A 15,769-nucleotide genomic window follows, 5' to 3' on the forward strand; every position below is an offset into this window, starting at 1 on the left:
CACTTAACCAAACTGACCCTCTTGTGGTGGGGCTGAGAGAGCTCTCGCAGCAGCTGCCCTTTCAAGGACAACTCCTACGAGAGCTATGGCTGACCCAAGGCCATTCCAGCAGCTGCAAGTGGAGGAACGGGGGAATCAAACCTGGTTCTCCCAGATAAGAGTCCACCCACTTAACCACTGCACCAAACATATGAACATATGAAGCTGCCTTATACTGAATCAGACCCTTGGTCCATCAAAGTCAGTACTGTCTACTCAGACTGGCTCTCCTGAGACTTCCTGACTCAAGCACGGCATTCTTAGTCACTGTGGTGTGCTATTTTTAAAAGGCACGACACACCAGATGTCTTTGGGTCGCTCTGAGTCAAATTTTGTTGCATCTGGAAGGCTCAGCTCTAGACCAAGTTCCAGAAGGGGACTTGCCTGGGTTGGAAGGCGAAAGCTGCTGCGACTGGATGCCGGTGCAAGCGGATCTGCCTAAAATGGGGGGGTTACCTTGGCGACTGTCTGTTCAGCGATGGTGCTTGGTCGTCGCTGACGGGAATCCAGCCGCTGATCCACAGGGAAGCTGCTGCGATGAGACTTGAGTCTCTCAATGAGCAAGTAATAGATAGCAGCAAAGTGGTTGTAGCTCTTGTTCTGCAGCGACTGAAGGGAGACAAAAGCATCTCGATGTAGGTCACAGCAGCCACACCTTTCACAGCTCTCCAGAGCACAATTACGTGCGGGGCGCGCAGAGCCACCACGCTTCTTCAGGAGGCCTTCATGGGTGGGTCATTTTGGTCTCCGGCCCTAAGTGGCGGGTGAACGTGGGGTTGAGAAGGAGACTTCACAAAGGCCAGATGTGCTAGTGAAACAAGTCCCCTCCCCACCGCCCCACATGTGGCTTTTCCTGTTTCTACAGGTCATGTGCAGATGGTTTGTCCGCAAGCATCCCTTGAAGTGCCATTTTTGTGCCTTTGATTTTCTCCACCTCTGCTTTGACCACTGGGGGTGGGGGGGTGGGGAGGAGCTTACTGGCTCCAGGAACAGCAGCCTTTTGAGGAAGTCTCTGCTGCAAAGCCTGTGCCGTTAGCAGTGCTATGGCGCTGAGCTCCCACAGCCTTGCTCCTCAAAAGCACGGAAGGGCTACAGCAAGGCCTTCCAAATCCTGAACAACAACAAGAAATGCCCTGCGCACAGAGAGGGCCCAAAGTTTCTCTTTCCTCTCCCCCTGCTTCGACCACCAAACTGGCAGGGTGCATTAATACTGGCTAAAAATATCAGCCATTCTAGGGGAAGTGACCACACAGACTCCTCGGGGAGCATATCAGCTTGTATTTCTGGTAAGACGCTTGATTTGGAATCCTAGCCACCAAAAATAAAGGCAATTGTTTGCTGGCTTTCTCTGAGAATAGGGTTTTCTCACTTTAAATCCCACAAATTAAAAAAGTGTGTGTGTGTGGGGGGGGGGGGTAGTGGACTTATTTCCTGTTTTGTTCCTTTAGTTTCCCCCAGTACTTCCCAAAACCTACCCTGCAAACACAAGCCCATTAAAATAAAAACACATTTAGGTAATTCTAATCTGCCTTTCCAGGGAAAACACCAGCACACACCTTCCTTTCAAGCTGAGCCATACAATTAAGGCTTTGTAAACCTAAATATTATCTCTCTAAAGGATCATCTGTTGTTTCCTTGCAGAAATAAATAAATCCTGGTGGCTGGGGATTCAGCCTTTCAAACAGAGATGAGAATCGTAACCCTTAAAACAAAATAGTGGTCTAGCGCTCTTTTGAACCCCTACCATCCCATGCACGTTGATTGTGCATTTGTCTGCAGCCGCAATGAAATCCTCAGTGCACACATGAGCAACAAAATCTACACTGTGGGATGAAGTGCACCTCTGCTGGACACCTCTTGTCATGTACCAGCATAGCAGCATACATGCTAAAGCATCACCCCCCTCCAATCAAACCGTAACCTTCCATGTCTATCAAAAGCACTGGGTCCATTAAAGCACTTGTACATCTGCGTGAAGCTTGAAGAAGACGACGACTGCAGATTTATACCCCGCCCTTCTCTCTGAATCAGAGACTCAGAGCGGCTTACAATCTCCTATATCCTCTCCCCCCACAACAGACACCCTGTGAAGTGGGTGGGGCTGAGAGGGCTCTCCCAGCAGCTGTCCATTCAAGGACAACTCCTGCGAGAGCTATGGCTGACCCAAGGCCATTCCAGTAGGTGCAAGTGGAGGAGTGGGCAATCAAACTCGGTTCTCCCAGATAAGAGTCCGCGCACTTCACCACTACACCAAACTGGCTCTCTGAACAATCAGGGGAGGGGGGGAATGCAAAAAAAGAGAGAGAGCTCCTTCGGTATCCAAGGAGGCTTTACCTCAATGGTTTTTTGTTGGTCTATTCCCAGGCTATGCATCAGTCGCAGAACCTGCTCGTTGTATTCTCCGATTGAAGGCTCATTCTCCTGCCCTTGGGGGTAGAGAGCAGGCCTCTGAACTGGGACCTCTACTAGCATCCACTTGTGCTCTTTAATCTGAGTAATTGTCAGCCTTTTTGCTGGATCCAGGACCAGCATCCTCCGGATAAGGTGTTCACACTCTGCATGGACAGAAAAAGGGGAGAGATGGAGCTCATCTGGAACCTAGATGAACGGTTATCCTACCGATGGGAGTCAATTTAACGCTTATCGATAGAGACTATCAACAATAGGAAAAAGCTTAATTCTGACACCAGGTAAGTTCCTGCTAAAAACAATTAAAAACCCCCTAATCTTGGGGCTGAGGGCTTTGATTTGCACAAGGAACAAAATCCATTTCTCCCACAAGTACGCAATTACGGTGAACAGTGCAATTATTTCTAACTGTAGGCATGATAAAAGGAAAAATAATATTTCTTAGCACCCCTGGGGACAGCTGATGGGCACCAAAAGCACAGACATGTTAACAAATGAAGCCTCTAAACAGAGGCGAAAATTATTCATATTTCACAGATGTATTCAAAGAACGAAAGCGGTAAGGCCATGGTTACAAAGGAACGTTGTGGCAGACGATCCTGTCCTTCCCCCACAAATGCCACTTCCTGGTTTTAAACAGGATTTTGGTACGAGGCAAGAAAAAAATACCTAAGGATATCCTCAGCTCTTTCACCGAGTGCCCCTTGCGTCACGTTAAGCAGCTCCCCAATAAATTTTGCAGCAGTCAGAATTCTGAGTCTGAGGCCTTTGCCACCATCAACCACCCCAGTCTGAGACGGATTCAAACAACTGGATGCTGCAGGGTGGCTGCGACACGGGAAGGCAGTCGTCAGCTGCACAGCCAAGCCCAGGCTTATCTGCTTCTCAAGATTGGCCAAGCACAGCTAGTTTGAAGCAACAGAACAGGAGTCTCCAACCTTTCGGAGCCTGCCAGCACCTCTGGCATTCTGACAGAGTATGAGGGGTGCAGACCAATGTTCCCTCTAAGCTGCAGAGTCCTGTGGGCAAAAATTCTACTTTGTGAGCTACTGGCATTAAAGTTGTCAGCTCCTGCATCCATTAAGTATGTTCTGGGATCATCCTTCCTGAGCTAAGACAAAAATGTGTGAGCTGGAGGCTAAAAATCTGTGAGCTGGCTCACACTAACTCAGCTTAGAGGGAACACTGGGGCAGACGCAAAATGGCTGCTGCAGAAGGTGGAGCCAGCCACAAAATGGCTTCTGTGGCTTACCTTCTGACCTGCAGTGAACATTCCTGTGCGGCAACATTTTTAAAAACCTGCACAGCCAATCAAACCTCCAACGGCCAATCAGAAGTCTTGCCAGGCAAAAGTCCCACTGGGCTCCACCCACTTTCTAAAAATGCTCGGCGGATGCCAGGAAAGATGCCAGTGAGTGCTATGGTGCCCAGGGGCACCATGCTGGGGACCCCTGCAATAGAAACAATGCCTACCAAGAGTGTTTCAGCACCGCTCACTAAGCTTCCGAACAACTACCGTACCACTGATGCAGCCCAGGAGCAAGATGAGCCCAAAGGCCCCACCCCAGCATGTCTCTGCTCCCCTGTCACCTCCTCCTGTAGCATCAAGCCGCGGCAGTTAGAAGCCAAGCAAGAGGTGATGAGCAAGCTGACACCTGTTGCTGCAAGTTGGGTTCAAGCTGAGCAAGCCCCTGGGGAGCTGCCAGCACTGCTGGAGTCCAGCTTGCTCCTGGTTGTCAGTGGCAATTCAAGGCAGCAGCCAAGAGGGAACTCGCCCAGAAAGTTAAAGGGCTGATGGGGCAGTCCTAAGTGCATTCACAACCTTCTAAGCCCACTGGCTTCAATGGAATGTAGAAGGGGGTAACACTGCTTCGGATGGCACTGCAGTTCTTCCAGGCATGGGCCCTCGTCCCTCCCTTTGACTCCAGGGAGAGGCAATGCCATGTTTAAAGGGTGACTCCAGGGCCAGAATTTTGTTTTTGGTTTGTTCAGGGTCACTGTTTACATCTGAGCAGGGAGACAGCTTGAGACCAAAGGCAGAAACTAATGTTAAATATGGAATGGCCTCTGGTTTTCACTGAATGCTAAGCAGAAATGCAGCTATGACAGAAGAGGCTGGCAAACGCCCAAAAGAGAAATGAAGAATGAGGAACAGAGCAAAGCAGAGGATGTGAGTGTGGCTTGTGTGTGGCGAATACATGTGTTCAACACACACACAGGGGCACAAAAATGCTTCCTTTTTAAAAAGCCGACAGAGAGCTACATTTTAAAGGTAATAAAGGTGGTCTCCTGTGCAAGCACCAGTCATTTCCCACTCTGGGGTGATGTTGTAGCACGTTTTCACAGCAGACTTTTTAACGGGGTGGTTTGCCATTGCCTTCCCCAGTCATCTACACTTTAGCCCCAGCAAGCTAGGTATTAATTTTACTGACCTCAGAAGAATGGAAGGTTGAGTCAACCTGGAACCAGCTATCTGAACGCAGCTTCCGCTAGGATCAAACTCAGATTGCGAGCAGAGCTTGGACTGCAGTACTGCAGCTTACCACTCTGCGCCATGGGGCTCTTCAGCTACATTTTAGGGTTGATATAAAAATCTTTTAAAATCAACTAAAATTAAGGAGGCTGAATTTATCCAGTCAGTTGGGCCTGCCTAATTGTAAGAAACTGAATCTCTAAGCAATGTTATCAGTATGGCAGCTAAACATAGCGCAAGTGGGCTGGATCCAGTCTTCTCTCCTTAGCTCCACTGCTTATGATGCCCAGCTGCTTTCTAGGGCATTGATATGTTCTGGTCCAGAGGGCCAATGAAGCAGAGACTGTTGCTCTGATCAGGGCTGATCTACTGGGCTTCACACCACATTAAATGCATCTTACAACAGGTTCTGCTGTCGCCCAATTGCTCTGCCTTAGACTGATGTCCAGCATGGCACAAGGTGGGTATGTGTGGCAAAGGGGGACACTGTAGCTCAATGGTAGAGCGTCTGCTGGCCATGCAGATGGCCTCTAGTTCAATCCCAGGCATCTCCAGTTTAAAGGACTAAGTAAGAAGTTATATGGAAGATCTTTCTCTGCCTGAGACCCCGGAGAGCGGTAGTCAGTTTGAGTAGGCAATACTGACCATGATGCGCCAACAGCCTGATTCAGTATAAGGCACCTTCATGTGAACACTTATAACATTACAAGCTAACATGATGGAACAACAGAACAATCAGTTCACAACTTCATTCTGCATGCTGGGTGCTAATGGAGGAGACTGTCAAAGGTAACTTTCAGGTATGCAGAGGGAATCTTTGTATTTTTGTTCTCTGTATTTGAGAGGCAGCTTGCTGTTCTCATCTGGATTTCTGCCTTTGGAATGAAGGGAGCTCCCTTCAGCACTGGCTTACACAACCCATCACCCACCGCTTTTCATCATGTACAAAGGGAGCCAAAGTCAAAAGACCTCCAAAGTGTGGCATATGCAGTTATTACCTTCTGACATGAAATAGGGGATCCGGAACCTCCCTTCCAGGACCCGTTGCCTCAAGATGGGAAGAGTAGGTCCATCAAAAGGGAGCGCTCCACAGACCAAGACATAAAGAACGACACCCATGCTCTGGAAGACAGAACATTTTCTGCATTTACCTCTGGGAAAAAACCCCTTGGTCCAAAGTTTGCTAGTCAAATACAATTGTACCACGTTTTAGAAAATACGTTACACCTGTATTTCGCAGAGTGCTTCCGTAATCCAAGTAATGCCTATCTAGAGCTAACTCCACATGAACAATACAGAACAGCAAGGTCTGCAAAGCAGCGTTACCGTAAGCATCTACAAGCCTCAGACACTCTGGTCTAATTTTAAACAAAATGTCAAACCCCGTGCATTTTTGCTTCCCGTGTTTCTCCCTCTACCCTCCTTTATCCTGTGAGAAGCAGCCAGTTTTGTACATGTCGTTAGAACTGTGCCCGTTAGCTTCATTTATCTGCTGAAATTGGGTTACAAGTTGTCATTATTGCCACCGCATCCCCAGTAGTTTTTCCTGTTGTTTGCATCTCTTCCCCCAGTGATATGATTTCTCCTTGTGGGAGTAAGCTCTCTAGAGATGCTTAGTGCATTTTGCCAGCATCTTTCTTCTAATGACCCAGCCTCCAGCTAATGGGAGTCTGACTTCCTTCATTTGGCTGGGGTGTGAATTCCCACACTGAGGTTCTTCTTCAAACTGCATCCCAGAGTCCAACCTCTCAGGCAGAGATGGTACCTTTAATCAGCCTATTTAACACCCCACTGAACTGGAATTACATTTTTCTACAGAGCTTGAAAAGGGAGTGTCTGCCTCGAATGATGACGATAGCTCCAGTCAGCTGGACTTTTTCAGGACTTGGATTAATGACGATCCTGTGAATTTAGGGGGAGGCGTTTGTGAGTTTCCTGCATTGTGCAGGGGGTTGGACTAGATGACCCTGGAGGTCCCTTCCAACTCTATGGTTCTATGATTCTATAATGTAAGTCGAAGCTAGGGAACAGATTGTATGAGGCTCTGTTATTTTCAAAACCACCCCTTTGAATGCATGCACACTCTCTCCCTTATTTAAATAAAGCTTGTCTTCCTTCCAGCCTTAACTGCCTCTGAGGTGAATTCCTAGCCAACAGCTCAAGGGTGGACATGTGCATGTGTGTGGCGAGGTATGTGAAAAGAAGGCAGAGCTCATAACTTCTGCCTAACCAGCTCTGTCTCCAACCACAAGGAGACAGATCCCAGGAGGCAGCCGTGTTGGTCTGAAGCAACAGAACAAAGCAGTAGACAAGTGCACCTTTAAGACCAACAAAGTTTTATTCAGAATGAAAGGTTAGAAGCATGCGTGGGGTTTGTGAGTATTCTGCCCCCGCTTTCTGGTGGCCCAACAGAGACTGGGGAAGTTGGGTGGTGAGCTGGAGCTCTCTCTCTCTGCCTTCCCCATTTGCATCTGACCCCCAACATGACACAAGTCATGGCAGAATGGAAGTGACCTGGATGGGGCTGGGCTAGCAGCAAGCGTCATGGATCAAGGGTGCCCCCCGCGGGCACTAGGAAGGAGGCTCTCTCAAATGACCAGACAGTGAGAGGAATAAGAACAGATTCAAAGTCATCACTACGGATGGGATAGTAAGCAATTTACAAGCTAGTGGAGCAGCTTCCAACTTCGTTACAAAATACAGAAAGAAACCCTGGACTTGTGTACATTTGTAGTGCTGATGGCCACTGTTCGTCACCCAGATAGCATCTGCAGTGACACCTAAATCCTAGTACTCAGCTGCGGGGCTACCATTGCCTTTGGGAAAAGCATAATTCAGCATGTGTAAATCTTCCCATTACTTCAGCGCTATGGTGGGAGAACTTCTCTTAGAGCTGTTAACAGAACAGAATCCCCATCTTGAAGACTCTACAGCAGCCCCACCATCTTATCTATGGGTACAGGCATTTCCCATCTAATCTGATAAATCCTACAGATTTTTCTGCAGCTCTGTAGGACCTTGTGTAAGACTGATAAGGGACACTGGCTTCAAGAGCAAGTTTCACTCAATGAAATATACACCATCTTCAACAGAGGCGCAAAGCATTCTTTATCCCTGCCCAAATTCCACCCAAAGCTCCGTTGAATTCTCACTGCTCAAAAGACTTAAGTTCGATGCTCTCTTGCTCCCAACTTGTAAAAGCTTAAGGGAAGAAATCTCTCTCAAGGTCAGGATAAGAGCCCCAGATCTGGTCTGATGCAAAGCCCGTTGGAGTTATTACATAAGACATGAAGGGAGGGAAGAGACAAGGCAAAGTATCACCAACGTACCAACTGTCAAGCTCTTATTTGAACAAGAACAAATGTCTATCACCTAGCTGTCTCAAGTGGAAGTTTTTAAAAAAATCTGCCCAACAATTTAATGGCACAGAGACGTAACCTGGCAAGGACAGAAGAAAAAGTCTCATGGGAAACAAACAACAACCCAGACTTGGAACTGCAATAAATGTAGTTGTATGGGCCCTCACTAATTGTTGTAGGAAGAAAAACATACAGATCTGCCCTTCCTCACACCTGGAATGTTGTTTTTTTAAAAAAGTGGTCTGTTTGGTTGTCAAATAAACTCCCAAACCCTTTAAATTTCAATGCAAGTACTTCGTCTAGTTTTGAAAAATATTTTCCCAATGCTCTGCAAATGTTCTGGCACAATCTCACAAGAACATCCAGCGCTGCAAATCCCTGGGCATGTTTGTGATATGTTACCAAGTTCATTTTGAAGTTACAGGACAGCAGGTGCAATGGGATGGTACACGGCCTTCTCATTAAAGAGGGATTCTTTTTGAGAAGTGTTTCCTTGTTAAACAAATGTGAGTCTCTTCACAGCAGTGGAGTATGCCATAATCTTCCGCGCCCTTGCCTTGTTCCTAAAGAAAATGGTAAGCGAGGGCCAATTCCAAGAAGGGGAAGGCACTTACAATCCACTTATGAGAAATATGAAAAACCCCAGCCAGGTGTAAATCCAGGGTTTCCCAAACTTTTCTTTCCTGTGGCCCGGTTATTTTTACACTTCTCCTTCTTGGCCCACTAAAATTTGGGGGTGGAGTCAGGAGACTTTGGGGGTGGAGCCGGGAAACAGAAATTATGTCATTTCCTGTGGTGTCAAGGACCAAGTGATGTCACTTGCAGGGCACAATGAACCAAAACTCCACCTTTTCCTGTGATGTCACTTCCAGGGCACTCCCCCAAACCTGCCACTTCTTTGGAAGTAAATTCATTTTCAGAAAAATCTCTCTGAAACTAATGCTGAGCCAAAATGGGGGTGGAAAGTGGGCGGTCCTCTCTTTTCACCCCCACACCTGCATGCACCTATCTGTTTGAGTATTTTTCTCCAGCTTGCAAGCACTCCCATGTTCAATTGCCTGCACCACCTACACATCCCTTCCTCAACAGCACTGGGCAGTGCATGCAGTTGGGAGTGCTGTTGCCATTGCCATCAAGAATGCCAGCACTGTGTACCACCCACACTGGGCGCTGGCAGTTGCTCTACCTCAAAATATGCTGACACATTTAGTAGGCCCTTCCTTCAGCTGCTACTACGGAACCCTGCCTCAAGCTACAACCAAGCTTGCTTGGTTTCAAGAAAATCTTTCGACAACTATTTTTCATACTTTTCTTTGGTTGAAACACTAGGAAATTGCTGTGAAAGGTAGCAGAGAATTGTACTGCAATTAATGAATTAATTTCAAGTTATATGAAGTTCATACAAGCTTTTCTGCAGTTATCCCAAAAAGGATATTTATGAGGAGCTTGCAGCTTTTTACTGGCGGTGTTTCCTATGCCTTTAAAAGCAACCTGTTGTGCAGATACTAAGCCAGTGAACTACTTTCAACCTTTTTAATATCTACAGGAGGAGTTTAATTTTGATGTCAGACAGCTGTTAAAAGCAGGACCAGTAAAATGGTGCCAAGTTCATAGTACCATCTCTTCCAGAGCTGATGAGATATACCGCAGTAATCTCCAATAATCTCTTTCTGCCCCACACCTCTCACTCTCACTCATTCACACAGAAATCTCATAGAAGGGGACCTGGCTACAACTGGGGGTGCCAACTTTTCATTGGCAGAGCTCCTATGTCTGCAACAACAGTATGATGAACAGAAAAGTTTCATCCAGCAAAAATGGAAGGAAAGAAAGAAAGGGTAAGAATGAAAGGGAAGGAAAGGAAGAGAAAGACATGGGAAAAAAGAACATAAACATAAGAGGAGCCATGTTGGATCAGGCCAGTGGACTATCCAGTCCAAAATTCCCTCATACAATGTCCCAAAAGCACCAGAATGTCCACCAGTGGGGCCAGGAAACTAGAAGCCCTCCCACTGTTGCTTCCCACCCCCCAGCACCAAGAATACAGACAGAGCATCACTTGCAGAAAAAGAAAGGAAGGAAGGAAGGAAGGAAGGAAGGAAGGAAGGAAGGAAGGAAGGAAGGAAGGAAGGAAGGAAGGAAGGAAGGAAGGAAGGAAGGAAGGAAGGAAGGAAGGAAGGAAGGAAGGGGGGGCAAAGAAAAAAAAGCCTTCCCCACCATCAGATGATCCCAGCCCAGCTCCTCTCTGCACAACACAGAGACGTGGCGGGGCTAGCTTTGCTGAGGGCAGGTCTAGCTTTGGCTTTTCTTGTGACCTGGTGGTGAGGCTACCGGGTCACGACCCTACAAATGGGAAACACTGCTGTATACTGTCAGAACAGATATATTTTTCTAACATTAGAAGTTTTCCTGCTGGTACATGCACTCCCGTGACTGGAAATTATTGTCAGAAATTGCTGAGAGAAACACCTGTGAGATGTTCAGGCTGGCAAGTCTGTAAGCCCCGCTGTACGACAGACTGCAAAGCTATGCTGAGAGTGCTTTGCTAATACCAGGTGACATGAAAATCCAATTACACACAAAGAGAAAAGAATGAAAAGCACTGTGTCTGTCAGAACGCTGAAGAGTTCAAGGACCCTGGCTCAGCACATTTTGTCTCCTGCATGCACCATGTGAGATTTTTTTGGTCAGCCTGCATGTCCTTTCCCATTAGAGTAACATGAAGCAAACACACCACACATTCCGGTTTAGCCACATGGAACTTGCCTGCAGCAAAATGGTTCTAGGCAAACAGCCTGTTCCCTCGTCTCAGAGGGGAAATGGCAGAGAGCAGTCATGTACTAATGACTCAGACAATCCCTCTGGCCTTGCGAAGCATCCAAGATCCGAACTTTGGTTTGAACTCCCAAGGAAGAAGAGGGATTAACACAGCAAGTCACAGCATGGAGAGCCGAGCACACACTAGCATGAATTCAGGGGGGATGGATACGCTCCACGGATAGGCCAAATTACTTCCCATCTTATAAAAAAATTACCAATTTTAATGGAATGTTTCCAGTTTCCCATCTCATAGCTACTGGGCACTGCGACAGATCTGAAGAACCAAAAGCAACTTTGGCTCATGTCTTCAACTGGTAAAAGGGAACAGAAATACAACCAAAGGTTAGCAGTTTCTAAATTGTGGTTGACATTATAAAAATTAAATTACCCAAATATCCAGCTGTGGACCCTCATACTGTTGACCTTCAAAGACCTCGGGGGCAGCATAGGGGGGGCTTCCACACCACGTTGTCAAAGGCTCTCCACTTTTGTAGAAATTTCCAAACCCAAAATCTGTTGAGAAGGAAAAAGAACAACAAAAAAAATAGCTTTCTTATATTTGCAAATCCAGGTTCATGTTATTCATTTCTGGTAAGCACTTTTATGGTAAGCAATGAACGAAACTGGGTCTAGACACATATATATCGAGACCAAAACATCCTTAAGCATATTCACCAGATCATCCAGAGAAAGTTGTGCAAAGTTTCATAAAGAATGCTGCAAGGTGTTAAATGTGAGAGACATGCCATATCCCCATTTTAGGAGGTGTACTCATGTCTTTGCCCTAACTTACTGCCCAGGCCAGGATAATAGAGTTGGAAGGGACCTCCAGGGTTATTTATGCGAGAAATTCACAATGCAGGGAATTCACAAATACCTTCTCCCCACCCTCACCCTCCCAGTGACCCCTGTTCTATGTCCAGAAGATGGTCAAAAACAAAACAAAACAAAAACCCCTCCAGGATCCCTGACAAAACTGGCCTGGAGAAAAAAATGCTGCCTGACTCCAAAGTGGCAATCGGCATTTCCCTGGGTGTGTGAGAAAGGGCCACGAGAACTGAGCACTGATGCAGCCCTTCCTGCCCCTCCTCCTCATAATCTGCCAAAGTTCACAGAATCACCAATGCTGTCAGATGGCCATCTAGACTCTGTTTAAAATTCTCCAAAGAAGGAAGAAGAAGAAGATATTGGATTTATATCCCTCCCTCCACTCCGAAGAGTCTTAGAGTGGCTCACAATCTCCTTTACCTTCCTCCCCCACAACAGACACCCTGTGAGGTAGATGAAGATATTGGATTTATATCCTGCCCTCCACTCCAAAGAGTCTCAGAGCGGCTCACAATCTCCTTTCCCTTCCTCCCCCACAACAGACACCCTGTGAGGTAGATGAAGATATTGGATTTATATCCTGCCCTCCACTCCGAAGAGTCTCAGAGCGGCTCACAATCTCCCTTCCCTTCCTCCCCCACAACAGACACCTTGTGAGGTATATGAAGATATTGGATTTATATCCCGCCCTCCACTCCGAAGAGTCTCAGAGCGGCTCACAATCTCCTTTACCTTCCTCCCCCACAACAGACACCCTGTGAGGTAGATGAAGATATTGGATTTATATCCCGCCCTCCACTCCGAAGAGTCTCAGAGCGGCTCACAATCTCCTTTCCCTTCCTCCCCCACAACAGACACCCTGTGAGGTGAGTGGGGCTGGAGAGGGCTCTCACAGCAGCTGCCCTTTCAAGGACAACCTCTGCCAGAGCTATGGCTGACGCAAGGCCATTCCAGCAGGTGCGAGTGGAGGAGTGGGGAATCAAACCCAGTTCTCCAGGATAAGAGAGACATGGCTGACCCAAGGCCATTCCAGCAGGTGCAAGTGGAGGAGTGGGGAATCAAACCTGGTTCTCCCAGATAAGAGTCTGCACACTTAACCACTACACCAAACTGCACACCTGAGGAAGCCTGTTCCACTGAGGAACTCCTCTAACTCTCAGGAAACTGTTCCCTAATATTTAGCTAAGAAACTCTTGATCTAATTTCAACCGGCTGGTTCTGTGACCAAATGAAATGTTTCTGGCACAACAGAAAACAACTCCATACCCTCCTCTAGATGACAGCCCTTCAAGTACTTGAAGATGGTGCTCATGTCACCTCTCAGTTATCCCTTCTCCATCCTAAACATACCCAGCTCCTTTAGCCTTTCCTCATAGGACCTGGTCTCCAGACTGATCTCATCAGATCTCCAATGCTAAACAGGGACAGCCCTGGTTAGTACTTGGATAGGAGACTACCAAGAAAGCCCAGCGTTGCTACACAAAGTCAGAGAATAGCAAACCACCCATGAATGTCTCTTGACTTGAAAGCCCGATGGGGTCACTCATCATAAGTCAGCCAAGACTATGGGAAGGGGCCTTGGCTCAGTGGTGGAGTCTCTGCTTGGCATGCAGAAGGTCCCAGGTTCAATCCCTGGCATCTCCAGGTAAAGGGTAAGGCTGTAGGTGGTGTGAAAGATCTTGGCCTGAGACCCTGGAGAGCTGCTGCCAGTCTGAGCAGACAAAGGTCTGATTCGGCTTCATTTGTTCACAGTGAGCCTTTTGGGGAGTGACGGTGGTTCAGTGGTAGAGTATCTGCTTGGTAAGCAGAAGGGCAGAAGGTCCCAGGTTCAATCCCTGGCATCTCCAACTAAAAAGGGTCCAAGCAAAGAGGCATGAAAAACCTCAGCTTGAGACCCTGGAGAGCAGCTGCCAGTCTGAGTAGACAATACTGACTTTGATGGACCCAGGAGGGTCTGATTCAGTATAAGGCAGCTTCATATGTTCATATGGGACTTGACAGCACTTTCCACCACTATTGCTCATCTCTTCAACAGTAACGGGATCAATGGCTGGGGTTCTGTTGCTGCTGTAGCTCCGAAGTCTCCAGCCTGCGCCTGAGGGCTGTCTGCAAAGCTGTTAGTCCTGAGTCCAATTGGGAAACTATGCTGATGTGCTGTGCACACTCTGGATTTTTCATCCCCTCCCCCCCGCCCCCCACAAATGAAGCTGTCTTACAAACAAGGCCATTAGCATTCCATTCACACACTACCATCAATGGGCACTTGTTTTGATCCTATGAGAAGCCCTGGGAAATTCAGACGTGCCCTTGATGGCACCTTGGAATTTGAAATATTGCTTTAATCCAGACTTTGGGAATTCTGAACAGCTGCAATCTGGTTTCTTGTTCTGCATCCTTCTGAGAGCTTTTCACAGGGCACTTCACTTTGTATATCTGCTCTGCATGGATTCCACACATTCGCAATCAGGAAGTTTCAATCGTATGTGCGCCCTGATCAGTTCTCACCCTCCAACAACAGCTAACCATTTCTTACAGATCCTCTTTCAAGAGGTGACCAAAGTCTCCCTGACCTCTAGCACCTTACCGCTGGCTAAAATGTCTCCTCTATGGAAAGCAGAGATCAAAGGCCGTAGCTTGTAGCTCCATAGCGAAGAGGAGGCGAGCAATTAGGTAGCTTGGTGAAGAGAGTACAATGGAGAGAAAACAAGAGCCAGGTACTGCTCTTTTCTACCTCAATGTCACCTCCACGGCTAGCAAGAAGGTTGAAACAAAGGAGCGCCAGGGCGCTCATTTGAACCATTTCCATATTCTTGCTTTTAAAACCCTGCTTCCAGTTTGCCTGGCACTTCATTTTGCCAAGTGGAGCTGTCAAAAGTCTAACATACATCTGTGCACAACCCTGGTAAAATAAGACCTGCACACCACAGTCTCATTCATGTGTTCTATTAGCATAGCATGGCGCTCCGCTGTAACTTAATGGCCTTTCTAAGCAACTGCCCTGGCTGCTCTTCTACACTACACTGGTTTCCAGCTGTGCTTTTACAGGGAACAATACATCACATTAACAAGTCAAACCCTTTGCACGGTTGGAGGAACCTTATGAAACTGTTCCTCCTAGATATGGGGGAAATGGCGCTGCTGGCTTAGCTGTATCTCCCATCTGGACAGTTCAGAAGCATGTGAGTGCCATGTGGCACCGACCAGCAGATAGCAGAACTGATAAACACAGCAATTAGAAGACACTGAACAGGCATCACAAGGAGGCTTCATTCTGCCCCAGTGGTGGCGAGCTGCACTAAGCTGCAAAAGGGACTCCCAAGCTCACCTCACTTGACCCTGTGCTTCGAAAAAGAAACCTGAAGTTGGTTCCTGGCTCCAACTTCCCTTTTTGATTCAGAGCTCCAAATGCAGCCTGTACAAAGACCTGGAATTTAAATATACCACTCAAAATAGCTTTTGGAACACCCACTAAATCAGGAGTCTTCAATGTGGTGCCCGTGAGTGCCACGGGGCCTGCCACCACCTCTTCTGGCACACACCAAGTGTTTTTAGGAAGTGGGTGGGGCCAGGCACGGCTTTTGCGAAGTAAGGCTTCTGACTGGCCGTGCATTTTCAATGTTGCTTTGGCAGCAGCTGCCATCGCAGCCCAAGGATCTGCACTGTCTGACTGACGTTAAACTGCGGCAATCATTTTGTGGCTGGCTCCACCTCCCGTGGAAGCTGTTTTGCACCCACCGATGCCGGGTCAGAATTCCAAATGTGCTCACAGGATCAAAAAGTTTGGGGATCCCTGCTCTAAATCATACCTACTGATGGGAGAGTCTCTTTAAGCTCCTGCATG

General features: G+C 47.4%; 1 protein-coding gene across 3 annotated transcripts in view; it reads right to left on the bottom strand.

Moving 5' to 3' along the window:
* SIK2 (salt inducible kinase 2) overlaps positions 1-15,769 on the bottom strand; it is a 103,838-nt gene that overhangs the window by 22,431 nt on the left and 65,638 nt on the right. For all 3 annotated transcript variants that reach the window (XM_060250455.1, XM_060250456.1, XM_060250454.1), the window contains exons 5-8: positions 11,489-11,613; positions 5,920-6,043; positions 2,374-2,594; positions 496-648 (exon numbers count right to left, since the gene is read on the bottom strand). In XM_060250455.1, coding sequence (XP_060106438.1) covers positions 496-648; positions 2,374-2,594; positions 5,920-6,043; positions 11,489-11,613 — 623 coding nt within the window. The remainder of the gene's footprint in view (positions 1-495; positions 649-2,373; positions 2,595-5,919; positions 6,044-11,488; positions 11,614-15,769) is intronic.

The sequence above is a fragment of the Heteronotia binoei genome, chromosome 12 (assembly GCF_032191835.1).
Source record: "Heteronotia binoei isolate CCM8104 ecotype False Entrance Well chromosome 12, APGP_CSIRO_Hbin_v1, whole genome shotgun sequence".
In the NCBI taxonomy this organism is placed as follows: domain Eukaryota; kingdom Metazoa; phylum Chordata; class Lepidosauria; order Squamata; family Gekkonidae; genus Heteronotia; species Heteronotia binoei.